Genomic DNA, 21,062 nt, shown 5'->3' on the forward strand with positions numbered 1-21,062 from the left:
CTTGTACTACTCAAGTACACAAGCCATCAATCCCCCGGCAAAGAAAAAGAAAACTACAAGCCATGAAGATAAAAATGACCAAGTGGAGAAAATCAGGAGATTACTGAAACTATATAGTAGTACTACAAAAGTTGCTATATGTGAGATCTGTACAGAAAGTGCAGCAGGTACGGTACTCGTGATTACTCTAATAGTATTTTGTTGAAGGTGATAACTCCAATTTTACCCCACAGCCATGAGCCCATGACGAAAGTTCTTGTCACTGCCATTTGTCAGTTGCCATTTCCCCCTCCCCACCGTCTTCTTCTCTCTTGGTTTCAACGCATGCACCCATCACCATACTCGTCTTCCCTTCCCCCCAGCAGCATTCAAACCTCTCGCCATCCAATCCCTCACGTTTCTCTCGCGTCCCCTCTTCCCAAAGCAAGCAAGCGACCAACCAAGCAGAAAAAGACAGCTCGAAGCAGCCATTGACCTGCTAACTACGCAATCCATCCAATCCTAATCCCGTACTCCACTGATCCGTGCCAAGAGCCAGAAGCAGCCCCGTCGTCTCCTTCCTCCCATGTGGCGGCTCAACTAGGTGGTCTGTGGAAGCCCACACAGGTGAAGAAAGCTCCGTGTCTTCAAATTTTGTGGGTGTTATGGGGTTCGTTTGTTGGGGTTGAGTGCTGACAAAAGGGATACATGGGATTGGAGGGGAGGTACCTCCATTCACAATGATTCGAGGTTGGTACGGTTGGTTGGAGGTTGCTTGCGATCTCTGTCATGGTTGATCGTATCCCAGCTAGGAGAATCCATTTATTTTGGCTTCCTCAGATCGGCCGTCCTTCAGGTTTGGTGGGGTTTTATATTGCTGATGATTATTTGGTTGATCCTTTGACGCTGAAAGGTTTTCCTCTTCCTCTGAAAAGTGCAAATCTCTTGATTCTTCCGAAAGTGTTTTAACTCTATTGCCAAATGGAGAGGCATAGTCTTCTTCGTTCGATGCCTTCAAAGTTTAATTTCTCGTTGAATAACGCCTAGTCTTCTGTTCTCAACCATCTTGCTTCCAAGATACCAGAGCTTGCTTTTAGCGCCATCTGAAAATGACTTGTTTAGGTTGTATCTTTGACGCTGGCATGTTGTTGCAGAGCTGGGGAGTCGCCTCAACGGGGCAGAAGGGCGATGCAGTGCTTCCGGTTCGCGGGCTGGGAGAAGGAGCGGGAGAAGGACCTGCAGGGGCCAACACGATCGCAGTCGGCACTTTCCAACAGCAGCATGTCCACAGATCATGACGCACGGCGGTCTGGGTCAGAGTGCTGCTCGCTCAACATGTCATCAGAGATGAGCGTCGAGTCGTTTGGTCGGTACCGGCAGCTTTCGCTGCCGCAGCGGCCCAACAATCTCCGTATCTTTACCTTCCAGGAGCTCAAGAATGCTACCCGGAACTTCAGCCGCACACTCATGATCGGCGAGGGTGGCTTTGGCTGTGTCTACCGTGGCACCATCCGGAGTGTCCTTGAGCCGCGTCGAAGCCTTGATGTTGCCATTAAGCAGCTTGGACGCAAGGGCCTCCAGGTACCATTCTCCTCTTCTCCCTATGCAAGAGCTTCAAATAACTCAACATACTATCAGAGCTCGCCGATCATCAACCAGAACAATAATTGAGGATCTGGTAATGGATGGCTGGATGCACGTGATGATCAACCTTTTTATTCGTCGTGCAGGGGCATAAGGAATGGGTGACCGAGGTGAATTTTCTTGGGGTGGTAGATCATCCTAACCTGGTGAAGCTCGTTGGGTACTGCGCCGAGGATGACGAGAGGGGGATTCAGCTGCTGCTCGTGTACGAGTACATGCCTCATGGGAGCCTAGCTGATCACCTATCAACGAGGTCGCCCAAGCCAGTTTCGTGGGCAATGAGGCTAAGAGTAGCACTCGACACTGCTCGTGGTCTCAAGTACCTGCACGAAGATTCTGAGTTCAAGGTACGCCTAGTCATAGGAATGCGGATTCTAAGCAACTCAATCAAATGTTTTAATTGCTGAAAGATAAGACTGCAAGAACCTGAGCTTTTTCCCCCCTCTCTTGCCTTTTTCCCTGTCCTCGCAATGTATTCAATGAAATTTTCTTCCAGATAATATTTCGTGATCTGAAGCCTTCAAACATTCTGCTCGACGAGAACTGGAACGCAAAATTGTCAGACTTTGGATTGGCTAGACTGGGACCACAAGAGGGAAGCCATGTTTCCACAGCGGTATGCAACAAGCAGCCCATAACAGATTTACTTTGTCTAGCACCTGATAACACTGTTCTCAGTTTCACTGCGCAATGCTGAAAATTTTAGTAGCATGCTGTGACTTTTAAAGACAACTTTATGAGTTCAAATAGTATGATCAGTAGTTACTAGGTCTCAGTAGAAAGAATAGTTCGTATTGTGTATTCTTCATCAAACAAGCAGCAAACCCAAACATGGAACGGTTAGAACATTCATCCTTCTGTCAGTTTGATCTGGTCAAGAAACTTCTCCATGTAGTTGGACACTTAGAACGCAATTAGCAAGCACTTCCCAGTGGCCTTTTGAATAAGAAGCTATCACCTATCAGCACCATTATCCTAGAAAAACATAGGGTGGGCAGTTGGCATTTTCGGTTAGTCAACATGGTAGTGCAAAACGACCGGTCAGAAAAGCCATCAAACCTTACTGGTTGGTTCAAATGAGCTAAAACTTTCTGGCAGATTTCCAACTGTAGCATTTTATCATATATTGTGATCAAATTCGCAATAAAGTAGACTGCACTTAAAACCACTAATGTGTCTCGGGATTACATGATCTGTTTTAAAAACCAATAATTACCTTCATCTAAAAGATCAAAAAAATAATCTCGTATGTTGTTTCCAGATTTCAAGTTTCGTAAAAAGTGCAACTGATTTTTGAAATGTGTCAATAAAACCCAAGCCTTCTTTCACAACTTAAATATGCTATTCAAGCTGAATGTACATGACTCACTAATATCTATGCAACAGGTTTTTCTATGGATTTTTTAATCATTTGAGCTTAGCTTTTGAATTTTCTGGCAAAGAGAGATCACGTGATCTTGAAAGCTGAAAATCCTCACAGCTGATTGTAGCTTAACTGTAAATACATGACATTTTTTACCTATAAAATGTGAAAAATCAAGTTTATTTGACATATTAAACAGGTGGTGGGGACTATCGGGTATGCAGCTCCTGAGTATATCCATACAGGGCGCCTCAGCAGCAAGAATGACATATGGAGCTATGGTGTAGTGCTCTACGAGCTCCTCACAGGCCGGCGACCTCTGGACCGGAACAGGCCAAGGGGTGAGCAGAACCTTGTAGAATGGGTGAAGCCTTACTCTTCGGACACCAAGAAGTTTGAGACCATAATGGATCCGAGGCTCGAAGGGAACTACAACTTGAAGTCAGCAGCCAGGATTGCCTCACTGGCAAACAAGTGCCTGGTGCGCCATGCCAGATATAGGCCTAAGATGAGCGAGGTGCTGGAGATGGTCCAGAAGATCGTCGATGGTAGTGAACTCGGAACACCAGAGCATCCTCTGATAAGCCATTCAAAAGAATTGGCAAGTGATGAGAAGAAAAGGAAAGGTCTCGATCTGAAGAGGAGAATAGCTGATATTAAAGCTGGAGACGGGAGATGGTTTACATGGCAGAAGTGGACACCCAAGCTTGTGAGAACACACTGACTCACATTACCGAAGGGACATGTTTCCTTGATGACTTTAACATCCATAGATTTTAACAAAACAGCAACGGCAGAAATGCCACTTGAGTTGTTATTTATCATAAAACCAGAGAGCATGGTAACTGAAAACAAATGATTTGGCGGAGCCTGATGCTATCACCGCTTAATAACGGCTATTCCTGAATTTGTGGGGTCGCATCCAGGCAGCCTTCACATAGCTGAGATTCCATGTTTTCATAAGAGCTGGAAAACCAACTCAAGCAGTAATTTTTGAGAGTAGAAATCTTATTCTACAGTTTAAATTGGTTTTTGGCTATTGCTGAGTGAGTTTTGAGTTGTACTTGTATCAAGTGCCAAATAAGGATTTTCAGGCAGTACATGTAGCTCATTGGTTCCTGAATTTGCTAGCTTTGCACCCTGTATCGATACCTCCGCATAATTTTATTACTACTTATCTGCAATGACAGTCTGACATGGTTGACAGCAAATTTGTTTTCTTCTGCACTAGATCAATGGAGGGGCAGAATTATCGTCCTTATGTCCATGTAAATAGAATCATTATTAAAATGTGAAGAGAGGTTATAGAAGACGTAACATAAGGATAAATGTGAAGTAAAGGGTGGACAAACAGGTCATGTTGTTTGATAACTGCTCTTTGTGTTTTTTCTCTGAAAGCAAAATACTGGGACAGAGATTTGGTGCTCCTGGGCACCAGTGCTCTTGCTATTTTAGAAAAATAAAAATCACATTTATGTGTTTCAAAAAATTTAGGAAAAAAATCATGGTGTAGCTAATGAATTGTCCCATAAACGTGCAAAATTTCAATTTCAAATACAAAAAATTATGGGCTACACAAAAATAACAAACCCGTGGATTTGGGTATGCATATTTCAAATCTCCAAATTTTAACAGATTTTTTCTTTTTTGTGTAGTCTACAATATAAAGAACTTCATATTAAAATTTTACACGCTTGTAGGTTACATCATTTATTATGTCTAGATTCATTTTCAGATTTTTTTTAAACAAATATATATGATTTTCGAATTTTTTTAAATAGCAGGAGCATTGGTGCCCATGAGCCAAAGATACTTAACACAAAATACTGTTTCTTTAGTAAACTAACTAACTGCTAGAGTGCTCATGCGTTGCTACGACAGTTTCTTACTGCATGAGTTCTCTAAAAACTTTGTACCGAACAAAATAATATTGATCAACTAATCAAAAGATGGTGATATATATGTCGGCTACATAAGATATATAATAATTACGGTTACTCTTTGCAACTTAAGACATAATCACAGTTAAAGTGAATGGAACACCATCAATACAAATCTTTATAAGAGTAAAGAATACCATATGACCTTTCATGAAATTAATTTCATTATGACAGCAGAAAATACAGATGGCATTCTAATATAGCCTGCTCTAGATGCTTGGCATGGTACAAATACAAAGGTAAGCAATATTATAGGAGTATTAGTTTTGTGAACAAAGGTTACAATACAGTCATATGAGTAAGCGTAGTGTGATTTCACCTTTGAGTGCTATACACAAGCAGAAATCTCGTTAATGGCAAAAGCTCACCACAGGCTGCATGAGCTGTTCTTGCACATTGTCCTACCAATTGGCACATCCAACGATTGCAGATTCTTCAGAAAACTGTAGCCGGTGTATAAATTTGCATTCATAATATGTGAAGCATATTTACAATTTATATTGATAAAATCTTTGAGATAAAGTTTCTAAGTCTGAATAATCCCATAGTTAAGCACCATTTACCATACATTGTCTGTGGTCTTTAGAATGTTCTTGTGCCTAGATCAACCATCCATAAAAGCAGAATCCAGAGGTGGAACTGTTATTAAACAAAGCTTAACCATATGTTTAATACTGTCTGATTGCTGTTCCAGTAACAGAATGCAGTTTTTGTCATTGCCACTGTTTCCTAAAATATCCTGCCTGACTAGATATACAAAAGCAGCTAAAAAAAATCTCAAGACTATCTGCACACCTCATGCTTCTATGGCTCTGCTTCCAGTAGGACATAAATGCATTCTGTCTCAACTTCAAATGCCTACCTCTTGAGCATCCCATGCTCTTGAGGGATCTGCTCGCAACTAGGTAATATTTGGTAGTCATTGCATGAGTGGCAGAAAGCACAATCAAAATGTTTCACAAGGATTTTGTTTTGATAGATCCACCAGGCAACCATCCTCCTATCAATCTGTACAGAAGTACTCTGGAACAGCAACAGCATCCTTCATTTTCATCTCCACGGCTATAAGATTAAGCAAGGCATAAATCTCTGTTGATCGAGAATGAGTGTTGTCATGGGCAATAAACCTGCGGAGCCTTCCACCGACATCAATCTCGCTAAACCCAGGGATCTTTCTCACTCCTCTCTCCTCCATCACCTTTCTTGCTTTCTTTGCCTCTTGCCACCGCTTAGCAACAGCATAGATATTGGACAACCCAATGTACCTGCCATCATGGTCTGGCTGCAATTGGACAAGCTGTCTGCCGACTACCTCCCCCAACTCTACCCATCCATGCAGATGGCATGCATTCAAGAGAGCACCAAGTACAGAGACACTGGGTTCCATTGGCATGCTCTTAACAACACCATATGCTTCCTCCAAGCGGCCTGCTCGACCAAGCACATCTACAAGACAAGCATAGTGCTCGACATGTGGTCTGAGCCCTTGAGCTTCAAGTGAGCGAAAGAACCTCCAGGCCTCATCCACCAGACCACCATGTACGCAGGCACTTAATAAACCAAGGTATGTGATCTCATCTGGCACTACCCCAGAGTGCTGCATCTCTCGGAAAATCTCCGCTGTCTCCATGCCCATCCCATGCACTGCAAGTCCACCAATCACGGCGTTCCATATCAGAACATCAGTGCTGGCCACTGGCACAGCACGGAACACCTCGAGCGCCTCACTGATCGCCCCACACTTGGCGTACATGTCCACAAGCGAGGTGGCGAGTTTGAGGTTCAGCAGGAAGCCGCGCTCCTGAAGGTGCCGATGCATCTGCCTCCCCCGCCCGAGGTCCCCCAGGTGCGCGCACGCACCAAGCACGCTGACCATTGTGACATCGTTTGCCATTACGCCCTGGTCAGAACCCGCCGCGATCTCCATCATCTCGAACAACGCGAGAGCCTCACGGTGCTCCCCGCACTTGACGCACCCGTCGATCATGGCGCTCCATGAGACAACATCCCGCTGGGGCATCCGGTCGAACACCCAGCGGGCAGATAGGAGGTCGTGGCACTTGGCGTAACCATCGAGGAGGGCGTTCCAGGAGACGCGGTTAGGCTGCGGTATTTCGTCGAACAGGCGGCGGGCTAGGTCCGGCAGCGCGCAGGCCGCGTACATGTGGACGAGGGAATTTGCGACGTGGAGGTCGCAGGGGAGGAGTCCGAGCCGGAGCGGGTGCGCGTGAAGAGAGAGCGCCAGGCCGGGGGAGGCGAGGCGAGCGGCGGCACGGCCGAGGAAGGGGAAGGTGAGGTGGGAGGGCCGCAGTGCGGAGCGGAGGAGAAGGAGGAAGAGGGAGAAGGAGAGGTGCGGGGTGGAGGGCGAGGAAGAGGTCGTGCGGATGAGGGGGTCGAGCAGCGCCGTGGAGAGGGTGCGGCCGTCGAGGTGGCGGAGGAGGTGGGGCGGGAGGCAGATCGGAAGCCTCATTCGGCCGGCCGGAAGAGCAAGGGCGGGAATTGACTGAGGGCCAGTTTGGTTGGCTAGGTCGCATGGAGAAAACTACATTAAGAGGCCATTTCTTTATGTTCATGTAGGATTGTGATGCTACTCATACTAGTTGAATGCCCGTGCGTTGCTACGGTCCAGCAAAATTATACCTCATACATTGATCAAAAGCATTTTTAGTTAGATTTTATTCATTTGCAACTATTATTTTCTGGCATCTACTTGCTCATGTTGACTATCATCTCACACTCCTCAAATTTCTTTCCTCTTTACATATTTAAACTAATGCGCGTGGAACTGTTGCATACCCATGCTTGTGTAGTTTGTGCTAATGGCGACCTGAATTTACATCCCTGATGTTTTACTATGCGAGTCAAATATAGGCACTTTGCTTGTGAATATATATACAGGGTCACCTTGTTCTTATATAGATTGCAATACCCTTTTAACTAATATTTTTCCGGCCAAGAAATACAAAACACAGGAAAATCCATATATGAAGCGAACAAAATGAAACTATTGGACTAAACCAGTAGTTTCCATTTCGACCTTTGACATTATACATGCTAGGAGATTACAAAAAGTATTAAATTTTCTGAACAAGCCAAATAACCAACTTATCTGCATCTATTACACGAGTGGATATATATGTCCACTATGGCACCCTATAGGGATAGGCAAAACAACGCTTCAAGTTACTGAGGATTATGAACCTTATCAATCAGTGACAATATAGTACCCATAATAAATCTATTAAAACTACTGTTATTGTTGACGCAAAAACTGAAATATCACCAAATTTCTGACTGGAGACCTCATAAGAATCATGACCTTTCTAGAGCATCTCACTTCATGCTGAGGGGGGTGACCTTGGAACAATTTTTATCATGAATGCAATTGATACTCGGATGGCTAGATCAGCTGCCATAACAAGATCCCCTTTGTGGTAACCATTTTTGTAATCTACATCAATAACTAAATGGAGAAGAATGAAGAGTTAACTTTGTAGTTAAAGTTGACCACATTTAAAACACTGAGGCGGTCATTAATCGGAAATCCTACTCTGAAATTTTGTGAAAGCAAATAAAATCATGGCAAGGAAGTGCGAGCAAATGGAATTTGTTCATCATTTCATTTTGAGTGACACAAATAAAGTGGCTCCCTAGACATGTGAAAGAAATGCTAGTCCTTTTTTACAACCCTACAAAAATCCAAAAAGAATATTCCAAGGAAAGTTTAGAGTCTTCTTTCTATGAATGTGTTCTTCTACTGATTTCTTTTCAGAATAGGCATTATGATTCACCTTATCAACCTAAAAAATAAGTGAATAACGGAGGCTAGGTGTCAATAGAGTTATGCACATCTTTGAAATATAGTTAGGCATATTGTTACATGCATGATCAGAAACATTTTTGTCCAGAAAATGATTTATTTATGTTCTCTTATCTTTCCTTTGCGGAATGAATTTATAGCACCTTCGGCCGATTAGAAACCTTTTATAGTCAGCATCGATGATAAAAGTCTTATGTTTCCGAAGTGATTTCAGCACCAACAGTTCAAAGGAATTAGAAGATCCGTTTAGTCCTTCCAATAGAGAACCATTCGTGTTCTCCTTCAAAAGGATAATTTCCCATCATCACCGGTTGCATAGCATTTTAATCTTAAGCAACCATTTCTGTTAACTACAAACCCTATATTGCTGACACTAACATAACCTTGCTGAGACCTGAAAAATATAATTTTGACGAGCTGACCAACAAGGGAGATAATTTATGAAACTCTACGCCCTCGGAAAAAAATCAGTGAAATTATTCTCCAAGAGATAAAAAAGGAAGGGGAAGAACCATACCTTGCGTTAACAATAGTATGTGATGACAAATGTGAGCTGAGAAGAATACACTCAGTTTGGCGATCCCGATTAACAGGTCCTCGGAAATAAGCTCCAAAATGTGGGTACAAATCCATCGCAAAAAATATGAACCTATCCATAGCTTTTTTGTGGATAACAGAAAAAGAATCATGCAAGGTGTAGCCTGCCAAACGGTACACATATTTGTAAGCTGCAAGATAGCAATCGTGTCCATCACACAGTTAGTTGATGCCTAGATAGCCTTGCTGAAAATAGGAAAAATATACTAACCGATACCTAAAATGGAGCATGGGGAGGAAGTTAGCAGAGATGATGCTTCAATTCTTACATTGATCCAGGACTCCCAGTGCGCTCTTCGTTGCTGTCACCGCAGTAGCAAGGGACTTCGCTTCTTATAGCGGTGGCAGTGGCAGAGGCTTGTGACCTCACTTGATAGGAACGCCACCTATGCATTGCATCCTCAACCCAGAGATGCTCCAGGAGAACCAGGACCATTTGCGGGCGTCCGTCTGAAGACACGCGTTGGCCTCTTCCTTAGTGACCACCTGGAGCTAACTAACTAATGATGATTGAACTTGATCTTACCTGATAGGAATAAAACCTAAATTAACAATTAAACAACCATAAGCCCCATACGCCCAGTCCTTATTTGTAAGACGTAGTGATGTAGCCCGACCTTCGGTCTTCGCCACATCATATGCATCGACGCCGACACGTCACGCAAAGGTGAATCTTCTCCTTTATGCGTGCGTACAATTACCTATGTGGAATGGTATGCTACTTCATCCTCCGTCATATGACCATGATAGGAATACATCACCAAGTACGGAGGAAGTGGAGGATGCCATGGATGCTCGAGGACTCAAGGCCGAGGTCGTGGAAGCATGGAAGAAGCTCCAGGCGCAGCTACACCGGAGTCGCCGGCGTCGCCAACTCACAACGGAGTCTCCGGCCCATGAAGATCAAGACCGGAGTCTCCGGCCTACATACAAGAGAGTCTCCGGACTATGTGAAGCGCTATCCACAAGTCAATTAGGGCCAAGGCCCATGTACCCCCTTCTATGCCTAAACTACCCCTCCTTAGTGGCTCCCTATATATAGGCTCCCACCTCCCCCTTCATAAGGGAAGGAATGAACTTGAGAGAACCTAGGCTCATGCCTCCACCATCCCTTTGGGATTAGGGAAACCCCCTCCTTAGATTATCCAAATCTATTGTACAAGGCACTCCTTATATGATTAGTCTCTCACACTTGTGATTCTACCACCGGTCTCTCACTCGTGTGATTCCACCGATCGTATACCGATCTTCCTCTCGGGGATTCTACCGCGTGTCTCTCCCTTGAGAGATTCTATCGGGATAGTGGTTCGGGCTATCGGGAGTAAACCGGATTGTATCGGGTTGTGTTGCGTGCGTTCGCGTGTGTTCATCGTGTTCTTCGCCGTGTTCTTCGTGTTCTTCCTCTCCCCCGCCTTTCCCTCGGTCAATTCGTGAGATCGGGCAACCCACGTGGCCTTAGGCCGCATCATATGGTAATCAGAGCCAGAGATACCTCATCATATGGTATCAGAGCAAAGGTTGCCACGAATTTGACCACAAATCTCTCCAATTTTCGCCCAAAAAATTTCCCCAAAAATTGCCCCAAAAAATAGCTCGAAAATTGATCTCCGAATTTGTTGCGTTTTTTGTGATTTTGATCAACTGATTTGATGTCTTTGGTGCTGATCTATGTTTCCCCCATCTTTTTCTTGCCCAATTCCACCAACTTCGTCCAGATCTGAGAGATTTGGTGTCCCGTTCATCGTGTTGTTCTTCGTGGAGGACGAACAGTTCATTGACCCTACAGCGCACGCTCCAACCTCGCTGCTCCGCCTCCGTGCCCCTGGCTGCGCTGCCCCGCTGCTTGCCCACGCTCATCATCTGCAGCCGACGCCGGCCTGCATCGCGTTGACCTCCCGCTCGCTGCATCACCTGGCCGCCTGGCCGCACGCGCGCGCCCAACCACCTCCGCTCGCCGCGTCCCCTGCTCGAGGCAAAAGCCTCCGCTCGCGCATCGCCTCGCCCACCGATCGGCCTGAGGACACCTGCTCACCCACGCGCCAACCACCGGGCCTCCCCGCCCTTGCCAGGCCCACCCGCGCGCAGCACCCGCGCCACCAAGGGCGCGCCCGCCCGACCTCACCTGCCTCCGCTCGCGCCCGTGGCCATTGAGCCCAATCGCTGCCAGCAGCTCCACGCACGCGCGCCCACCCCTGCCGACCAAGCGCGCCCAAGCTAGCCGCCAACTGCCTCGCCTCCAACCGGAGCAAACCGGACGGCACACCGGGCCACCCGGTTGAAACCGGAGCACAGACCGGTGCCATCCGGCGCAATCCAGGGGCTCCATCCGGTCCGGGGCCCGGTCTGGACCGGGCGCGCCAGTCCCAGATCCGGTTTGACCGGGTTCTGGACCGGTTTGACCCAATTTTCGGCTAATTTAACTCCATTTTTTGCCCCAAATTTTGACAACTTTCCGGAGCCCGTTTGACTCCAAATTTTAACAGCATCCCCCAAATACTCCACATAGCCCATCTCTAATTTTGACGATTTTTGGAGCCCAACTTTTGACCGCTTGTTTCGACCCAACTTTTCGGGCATTGACTTAATTTGCCCGGTTTCCGATTTGGAGTGCATCGGTTGTCTATTCCGCTTCCGCGCCTACATCAACACCGCGACGACATCATTGGCACCCCGGATTCCGGCGCAACTTCGCCACCATCATCGACACCACCACTTCGCCATCGCAAGTTCGTGTGCTTGACACCGCCTAACCTTTTCACTAGGTATAACTTGCCCCCTTACCCCCTTGTAGCTCCGTTTCTTCCTTTGCGTACCTATCCCATTGAGAGTGGCTTTTCGAGCGTTCTGAAGCATTGCACAAGTGTCACGACCGTGAGAGGGTGTGTGTGTGTGTGTTGTGTTGAGCGAAGCTCCGAAGCAAGCTCGGTGAGAAAGATACACAAAAGAAGAAAAGTGTGACATATACATAGAGAAAAATAAAGCTTCTAAGCATAGAAAAAAAAGAGTGAAAAAAAGAGAAAAAAAAATAGAAAAGAGTGTGTGTCCACCGATACCGAGAAGTGCAAAGCTTGTGAGCACTAAGAGAGAAAAGGGAAGAGTGGCATTTGTGCAAATCTTGTTGCTTCTTTCTTGTGCAACCAAGCTACGGTCTCTCTTGTGTTGGTGTGACATCGAGCATATAGTCTTCGTTAGGACCATCTTTGTCACTTGCTCACTTCCTTGGTCGCGCTAACCCCATTGTTCTTCTTGTGTGTGTTTCCGTGTTTCCTTGACATAGATCACCACTTTTGACATTTGACTTTGGATCTTACCCACATTTGACAATAGACTTTTCCGTTGATCTTTTTCGTTTGCTATCCACTACTTACCCACCACATATAGAGTTCTTAGCCTTTTGAGTGTGCTTTGAGTGTGTGTGTGAGTAACCCGATACATTTCAACTTTGCTCTTGACTTGAACCATTTTTCTGATTCTTTCTTGAAAGGTGGGATACTTGTGTAGTTTTCTTTCCACCATACATATACACCTATCCTAGTGAGATATACATGATGACCCCACAAGAACAAGCCGAGATGAGAGCATACTTCGCCGAGCTAGATGCTCGAGAAGCCCAAATGACACCCAAAGAAAAAGCCGAGTGCAACGCATACTTCAAACACATTGAGAGCAAGAGTGATACACCCCATGAGTCGAGTGAGGATGTTTTGATTTCTAACAACTTAACCTCTACTCCTCTTGTGTTGTCTTCCTCTTTGCTAGGTTGCTCGGACATCGACGACGCCATTGCCATGGAGATGAGGGACTCCACTATATGTGAGATGAGCGACTCCACTATATGTGAGATGAGTGACTCCACTATATGTGAGCTTGATGAGTGCCTCCACTTCGAGAGCATGAGTGATACACCGAGTGAGATGAGAGTGGTAGTTGATAGGTCATGTGAGGCCATTTCGTATTCTAACAACTTACCCTCTACCTCTAGTGTGTTTCCTTGTGTCTTATTAGGTCCCATGGATGACGAGACGCCGATCATGGAGAAGATGTACATGGTGCATGACGATGATGATATCACACCATGCTTGATTGAAGATGAACATGGAGGCCACATCGAGCCTACCTCTTCCACAACACCTACCTCATATGAGCGGGACTACAAAGGTACCTATATGGGTGTTGATGATGCCATGGTCCCACTAATGGACATGATGATTTGTGAGTGCTTGCATGAGTTGGATGATCCTATTGCTATGTCATATGCTTCTTTCACTTTCCCTTGTGATACTTGTGATACCAACATTGTTGATCATGTGGACTTGATTGCTTGTGATAACATGACCATGCCATGCTATGAGTGTTTCAATATATCTCCCATTGCATGCAACTTTTCGAACAATTTCTCTTTCCCATGTGTTGATTGCAATGAGGACATTGATGCTTGTGTTGTGACAACCTTGCCGAACAATTGCTCTTTCCCTAGGTTTGTCGACAACAATGATCAAAGGTTGAACATGTTTTGTGCTACATGCTTGCAATATTCTCCAATTAGTGCAACCAAAATGTTGAATACTTTCTCTTTCCAATGCTTGGTTTGCAATGATGTTAATATGCTTGTGAACGAGATTGCCCCCATAGCTCTCTCAAATTTTGGAGACTTTGCATATATCCATGTTGAGCATGTTCCCATGTTTACTCCACATATTCACCACATCTACTATGATAAATTTCTTAATGCTAATGGTGATGTGCAAAAGAAATGGACCATCATGATGGATGATGTGTTCATATATCATGCACACACGTTCTTTGCTTTGCCTATTGTGTGTGTAGGTACACGGAAGACAAGGTCAACCTCGATTGAGCACGAGTTGACCAAACGAGCTCTTGAGAGCATGATACAAGTGAGCTCCAATGAGTGGTTTCGCCCACACATTTCGACTACACAAGATCTCTCAATGAGAGCACAACGACACTTCGATAAGGTGACCTCCTTCAACTTGCGCTCTCTTGCTATACCCGTGGAACTTCGGCTACTCTTTGAGTGTTGCGTTTCTTGTCTTGTGCTATTGATAGGGTTCATGATAAGTGATGCCACATTCAAGAGTTGTTGCCATCTCCCACCTCTACCCGTTCATGATGAGTTATCGTCGAGGGCGACTCTTTTTCAAGTGGGGGGAGATGATGTAGCCCGACCTTCGGTCTTCGCCACATCATATGCATCGACGCCGACACGTCACGCAAAGGTGAATCTTCTCCTTTATGCGTGCGTACAATTACCTATGTGGAATGGTATGCTACTTCATCCTCCGTCATATGACCATGATAGGAATACATCACCAAGTACGGAGGAAGTGGAGGATGCCATGGATGCTCGAGGACTCAAGGCCGAGGTCGTGGAAGCATGGAAGAAGCTCCAGGCGCAGCTACACCGGAGTCGCCGGCGTCGCCAACTCACAACGGAGTCTCCGGCCCATGAAGATCAAGACCGGAGTCTCCGGCCTACATACAAGAGAGTCTCCGGACTATGTGAAGCGCTATCCACAAGTCAATTAGGGCCAAGGCCCATGTACCCCCTTCTATGCCTAAACTACCCCTCCTTAGTGGCTCCCTATATATAGGCTCCCACCTCCCCCTTCATAAGGGAAGGAATGAACTTGAGAGAACCTAGGCTCATGCCTCCACCATCCCTTTGGGATTAGGGAAACCCCCTCCTTAGATTATCCAAATCTATTGTACAAGGCACTCCTTATATGATTAGTCTCTCACACTTGTGATTCTACCACCGGTCTCTCACTCGTGTGATTCCACCGATCGTATACCGATCTTCCTCTCGGGGATTCTACCGCGTGTCTCTCCCTTGAGAGATTCTATCGGGATAGTGGTTCGGGCTATCGGGAGTAAACCGGATTGTATCGGGTTGTGTTGCGTGCGTTCGCGTGTGTTCATCGTGTTCTTCGCCGTGTTCTTCGTGTTCTTCCTCTCCCCCGCCTTTCCCTCGGTCAATTCGTGAGATCGGGCAACCCACGTGGCCTTAGGCCGCATCATACCTGATAGGAATAAAACCTAAATTAACAATTAAACAACCATAAGCCCCATACGCCCAGTCCTTATTTGTAAGACGTAGTGTGCATATCCTAAGGGAAGTTACCATCGCAACAACATCGTATGACTACTCCAAATGATTCAGCCCCTCACAATCACTTCTTGAACATCCCTAACTGCAACCCTTCACCAAAAATAATTGTAGACCTAAACCGATGCTAAAAATAGGCAAATCAGACAACCACCAAATCAAGGAACATGGTTTAATGATATTGGAATCACCAGTTTGATTTTCGCTGTCACCACTTTGGCTGCTCGAGTTAGCCGACGAGCTCACAGTTTCTTGCGGAAGCACTTCGATAGTTTGGCACAACATGTACAAGAATGAACAAAATAGGATGAGCAACATATCTGTAAACGTGAAAACGAATGAACAAAGATGAGTAGTCTGGAATCACTGCATTATTATTTCATTTAAAAAGGTAGTTTGACAAGCCATTTGTACCCATAGAAAGAAAAGATAATCTTATAGATTTAGAATTGCATCATGAATAACATAGAGAATGAAATGCAGGAAGCATGAGGTCAGCGTTTAAATACAATGCTCCTGACAATGAAACCTAGAAATACAAAAAGGTCAAAGCATGGCTCTATCACCGCAAAGAATGACTATTTTGAAGTAACAAATTCATGCTAACTCAAAAAAACTCATATCTTGCCGCAACATGTCGGTGCAAATTTTAAGAAACATGGGACAAGTGTACAAAATAATATGCCTAGATTCAACATAAACTACAATATAAATGTGAGCACAAACTGATATCAATAGGAAGCATGGCTATTTAGAAGCATTATATTCATGCAATGAGGCATGGCATGTAAAAGGTGGAAGCACAAATAAATATGGTTTTAAATAGTTAAAATAAGATTTTAAAAACATGGAAGCATAGTTGAGATTATGCATACTCTACTCAGTGACAAAGCGCAAGTAAATTTCATATGAAGAGTGCTTATTTCAGCTCACTAAGAATATGAAAACATGGCCATGTCAGTGAAACCATGGTAGGGGGGGGGGACGACAAAAACTGAAAAATAGGCATCAATATGTAGACGAATATTTTCGAGGAAGAGCATTGACGAGATCAGAGCAATGGCTGTGAGCAGAGATGATGACATCAGAAAATTAGTGGCAGGGCAATGTATGTACCACATGATTTTGATGTTGAATAGTACCTGTATAAGCATCGAAGCATACAGACCAAAACTACCTAAACTGATCAATGTCTTTATGAGATCATGCCGAAGGTTCACGAAAACAAGATATCATCACAGAACAATTTGGATAAAATACAACAACATCAATTTTGTACTTCAACAATAGATGACTAATTTTGTACTGAAATTGCCATCGAGATTGAAAAGAGATATATGTACCTTGGGATCTTAGGAGGCGTGGCCGTGCTTGGCAGAGTCGTTCGCACCTGCTGCGGTTGCTGCGGAAAAGACTGGGATGTGAGCTTCCACAACCGCCTCCCATGTGGTGGTGGAGAGGGAGGCGAGTCGCGCCGCCGCAGGTGAACGACATGGCCTGCCGCCATGCCCGCGGTGATGGAAGCCATCGCTTCTGCCTGCTATGATCGGATCCCGATCTAGCCGCCGTTGTGCGCACCACGGCTCGTGATGGGCGTTGGAAGACGGCCATACGGGGGGAGAGATTTGAGTGGTGCAGCGTGTGGATGCAACGAGGGCAGCGCTTCGCTCGATTAGGGCGGTGTTTTGGGGAGACATGCGCAATTACGGGGGAAACGGATGGAAAACGAAGTGTTGGATTAAGACTGATATCAACGACACTGAGGAGGTCCGATAATTTGTATCTGATTCGGACCCGATAGATAGTGTTTACCATTTTTTTTGGTAGCATGCGGATGTGGTAGGATTAGTTGGGAAATAGATTAATTACAAATCTTATTAATTGCCCATCAAAATCCCAGATTATTGGATCGTGCGCTGATTTTTTTTGCTTGATTACAACCATTGATACCTTTATTGATATGTGATTGATACGTGATTGATGACTAATGAATGCTCGTCACAGATTTATTTTGAAGAGACTTGGGTTAAAAGGAAAGAGCAGATTGTATGTCGATTTTGGTTTCACGGACGGTGGGATAGACGTTTAAAGAATTGAACGGTTCGGATACTTCCAATGACGACCATCAAACACGTTGAGCGTCAAACGACCAACTTCCATTTAATAGTAAAGATCAAAGTGCCAAGAAGCAACTCGCTTGCTTACAGAGCCACTACACCATCCAGAATGTCGACTTTGATTTGAAGTTCACATATATGCTTGCTGGGTGGAAAGGAGCAGCCCATGATGCTACCATTCTGGCTGACAGCTTGAAGAGAGTTGATCGTCTCAAGTTTTCTAAGGGTAAATTCTACCTAGCTAATGTTGGCTATGCTTGTCGTCCTGGTTTTCTCCCACACTTCAGGTCCACGGGGTACCACCTCAATGAGTTCTCTGCAAGGTTCTACCCCAAGAATGCTAAGGAATTCTTCAATATCAGACACTCTAGCCTCAGGGTCACCGTCGAGAGGGCATTTGCAGCTCTGAACAACAGATTTAAGATCCTTAACCAGAAGCTTTTCCACACCTTCTCCACCCAGGTTAACCTAGTGATGGCTTGTTGCATTCTGCATAACTGGATCTTAGGTTGGGTTATTGATTCGGTCTTCCCGAACGAGAATGAGTTCCAGCCTGGCGAGGTTGATGTTGGCCATGGTGTTGCTGCCACCGATAACACGACCTGGAAGAATAAGAGGCGGGAGTGGACGGACGTTGTGTGAGCTGACAGAGGCCATACCAGGATCTGAAAAAGAAGAGAAGCATTCACGTGATGTGTGATGTGTCATGAACTACTCCCGACTGTATGTAATGAACTACTTATGCGCTCTGCAGTACCATTCGTGATTAGCTAGGGCCTAACTTGTTCCGTTAAACTACTATTTGGAAGTAGCTAGAACTGAACGACATTATAATAGTTCTGCTTATTAGTTTCATTAGCTGTTATGTTGTCTCTTTGTTAAAACTGATGAGGGATAATGTCACCACTTGGGAGAAGTGGTAACTAACTCATCCCGTAGATTACCAAATAGCCAAAACGTGTATGAAAGGCAAATTGCAGCTTACTTGACAACCAAACAAGACGCGCAAATGGGCTGAAAAAACTCCATTAGCAACCAAACAAACTACCATTAAGGTATAAGGATTTGGCCTAGTTAAACATGGCTATGTGGAGAAGATCTCGCCCAATGAGGCAAAAGGATGCGATCAACCAATCATGCCCTGAACCATTGCCTGTGACGGTTTTTGTCATTTTGATCACAAAAAATGTTCGTTTGTCTATTTGCATGCCGCAGACATAAATTTGGTTGCCATGACCCAATTAACCATTTGCATCGAGTAGCCCAAGCGGCCTAATTCATTCATAATTCATTTTATATAAAGTAATTTACATAGTGCCCAAAAAAACTAGAAATGAAATCCTATTCTACTAGCGGGCATCCATGGCCGCCTAATGTCGGCCGTCGTCCTTGATGATGATCATGGCTGGAGGCGATCATGGTCATGGCCAGTAGAGAGTGCCATGTAGGGCCTCCGGCGGAGGCATTGGCGCGGGCGGAGGCTGCGTACGCGCAGGTGATGGAGAGCGTGCATGCTTGCGCATTGGCGTGACCGGAGGAGGAAGCGGCGCACCCTGAACCAGGGCAGACTCGCGTAGTTGGACGATGAGGCCATTCCACTAGTTGAGCTCCACCAGTTCGATCTGGGAAAAGGCAAACTCGAATGCCTCATCCTCCGTGAGGTCCGATGACGGATCTCCGGGTTCACCGCCGTGTAGTGCCACTGACAAAGAGAGTGTCTCTCTGGCTGCCGTCCTCCTCCTGTTTTCGGCCTTCGTCTTTGTCCTCCTCATCGTCGTGGTCTTCGTCTTCGTGCTTATTGTCGTCGGTCAGGCCAACACTAAGCTCGTGGTTGAAGAAGCCCACGTTCCCGAGGTAACCTGCTCGCCGGCGTGGGTCAAACTCCCAAGCTCCGAACGTGAGAGAGTTCTCGGAGTGGAGGGCGAAAGTCGGATCATCGCGCACATCCGGTGGCTGGATGAACCGGTGGCGCCAAATCTGGTCGTGATGCTCGCGGCCCTTGCGCTACACCGGAGGCACCGGCGCGTGGCAGGAGTTGAGAAGCCAACTGAATTGTAGGCTCGCATCCCACCATGGCGTCGTCCGGTTCGCCTCGAACAACTAAAACGCGACATTGACTGGCATGTAGTGGTGCCGATGCTCCTTCTTCATTCTGTCGCGAGACGAGCTGGTCTCATGGTCGTGCTTCGACTTGCGGAACGGCCATCCCTTCCTCATGTCTTCGGTGTGATTGAGATAGGGAGGAAGCTTGGAAAGAAGTGGCAATGACGTGGGCGTTGGATGCGGGGGGGGGGGGGGGGGGGTGGTCGTGGACTACTCACTTTAAAAAGAACACAAACGCGGCCTTCTCTTCAATGCATTGCGTGCTGCCTTCGCCAACACACGAAAGGCGAGTCATTGCAATTAATGTGGAGAGGATTGTCGATCGCCTGCACTAGCGCGTAGAAGACGAAGCGAGGAAGGTCACTGCGAGGCAGGCCCGAGGGAGACGGGCCCGGTGACGAGGTGTTAACTCGTCAATACCTACAGATTGTACACTTAGGGTTTCGTGGAAGTAAATGGCAAGTAGAACTCGAAGGTGGTCAGTTGATGAAGTTTGAACGGAACGTTGAGACAGGTGGCTTGTTGTGTCTTGAGGCAAATCCTCCAGGTGAATTGGTGCGGTACTTCTGTGCATTGTTGGGTCCATTCTGGTGCATCATTCTGCGCTTGCGGTTCTCATTGGCCTGGTGGAGCTTTCCTTCCATCTGGATGGCAGAATCCACAAGGGCTTCCAGGTCAGCAAACGGAATATTCACTAATATTGTCTGCATCTTATCATGCGATCCATTCAGAAATCTTTCCTTCTTCTTTTCATTGGTGTTGGTCTCATCCGGGGCGTACCTAGACAGAGTAAGGAATCTGTCACGGTATTCCACCACGGACATCCTTCCTTGTTTGAGTTCACGGAACTCATCCCTCATCTTCTTGATCAAACCCGGGGGCACATGGTATCGGCTGAACTTGAGCTTGAAGTCCTCCCAAGTCATCATTTGTCCGGCATTCATTGCACGGGTACTGTTCCACCAGGCTCTAGCAGGTCCTGACAGATAGTGGGTGGCAAACAGTACCTTCTGAGCAGCTTATACTCCCACAACTTCCAGGTTGTTCTCCATTGATTGGAGCCAGTCATCTGCATCTCGTGGCTCTTCAGTCTTGCTGAACATGGGGGGATTTGTATTCTGGAAATTGTTCAGCTTGGATCCAGGATGATCATGATTTCCATGGCCTTGGTTGTTCTGGGCTATCTGCTGCAGTATAGCAAGGTTGGCTTGTCGCTCAGCTCTTTCAACCTCTCTATCCGCTACCATCATCTGTAGCATTTGCATCAGTGCATCTGGGTTGTTGTTGCGGGTTGGAGGGGCCATCTAAACATTGAGGTAGATCATAAGATAAGAGGGACTTTTCTATGGCTTGTTTGGCTAAAGTTAGA

General features: G+C 45.9%; 2 protein-coding genes across 5 annotated transcripts; one reads left to right on the forward strand and one right to left on the reverse strand.

Moving 5' to 3' along the window:
* Positions 1-264: 264 nt before the first annotated feature.
* LOC127298371 (serine/threonine-protein kinase PCRK1) lies at positions 265-4,197 on the forward strand. 4 transcript variants are annotated; one of them, XM_051328250.2, is made up of 5 exons: positions 265-606; positions 1,134-1,560; positions 1,710-1,970; positions 2,120-2,239; positions 3,186-4,197. In XM_051328250.2, the coding sequence occupies exons 2-5, from the start codon at positions 1,168-1,170 to the stop codon at positions 3,708-3,710; spliced, it is 1,299 nt and encodes a 432-aa protein (XP_051184210.1). In that variant the 5' UTR covers positions 265-606; positions 1,134-1,167; the 3' UTR covers positions 3,711-4,197. The 4 variants fall into 4 exon arrangements, with proteins under 4 accessions (XP_051184210.1, XP_051184222.1, XP_051184213.1 ...); XM_051328262.2 differs by having other exon boundaries at positions 606-729; XM_051328253.2 differs by lacking the exon at positions 265-606 and adding an exon at positions 681-835.
* Positions 4,198-5,591: 1,394 nt separating this feature from the next.
* On the reverse strand, positions 5,592-7,500 carry LOC127298360 (pentatricopeptide repeat-containing protein At5g08305). The gene has a single exon (XM_051328242.2). It carries the CDS (start codon positions 7,394-7,396, stop codon positions 5,930-5,932), a length of 1,467 nt encoding a protein of 488 aa, XP_051184202.1. The 5' UTR covers positions 7,397-7,500; the 3' UTR covers positions 5,592-5,929.
* Positions 7,501-21,062: the final 13,562 nt, after the last annotated feature.

Source organism: Lolium perenne, chromosome 1 (genome assembly GCF_019359855.2).
Source record: "Lolium perenne isolate Kyuss_39 chromosome 1, Kyuss_2.0, whole genome shotgun sequence".
Lineage (NCBI taxonomy): Eukaryota > Viridiplantae > Streptophyta > Magnoliopsida > Poales > Poaceae > Lolium > Lolium perenne.

Coding starts and splice junctions, on each gene's coding strand:
- LOC127298360 (XM_051328242.2), bottom strand. CDS start 7,396: ATGAGGCTTCCGATCTGCCTCCCGCCCCACCTCCTCCGCCACCTCGAC.
- LOC127298371 (XM_051328250.2), top strand. CDS start 1,168: ATGCAGTGCTTCCGGTTCGCGGGCTGGGAGAAGGAGCGGGAGAAGGAC. Junction 1,561..1,709: donor TTGGACGCAAGGGCCTCCAG/GTACCATTCTCC, acceptor TTCGTCGTGCAG/GGGCATAAGGAATGGGTGAC. Junction 1,971..2,119: donor ACGAAGATTCTGAGTTCAAG/GTACGCCTAGTC, acceptor ATTTTCTTCCAG/ATAATATTTCGTGATCTGAA.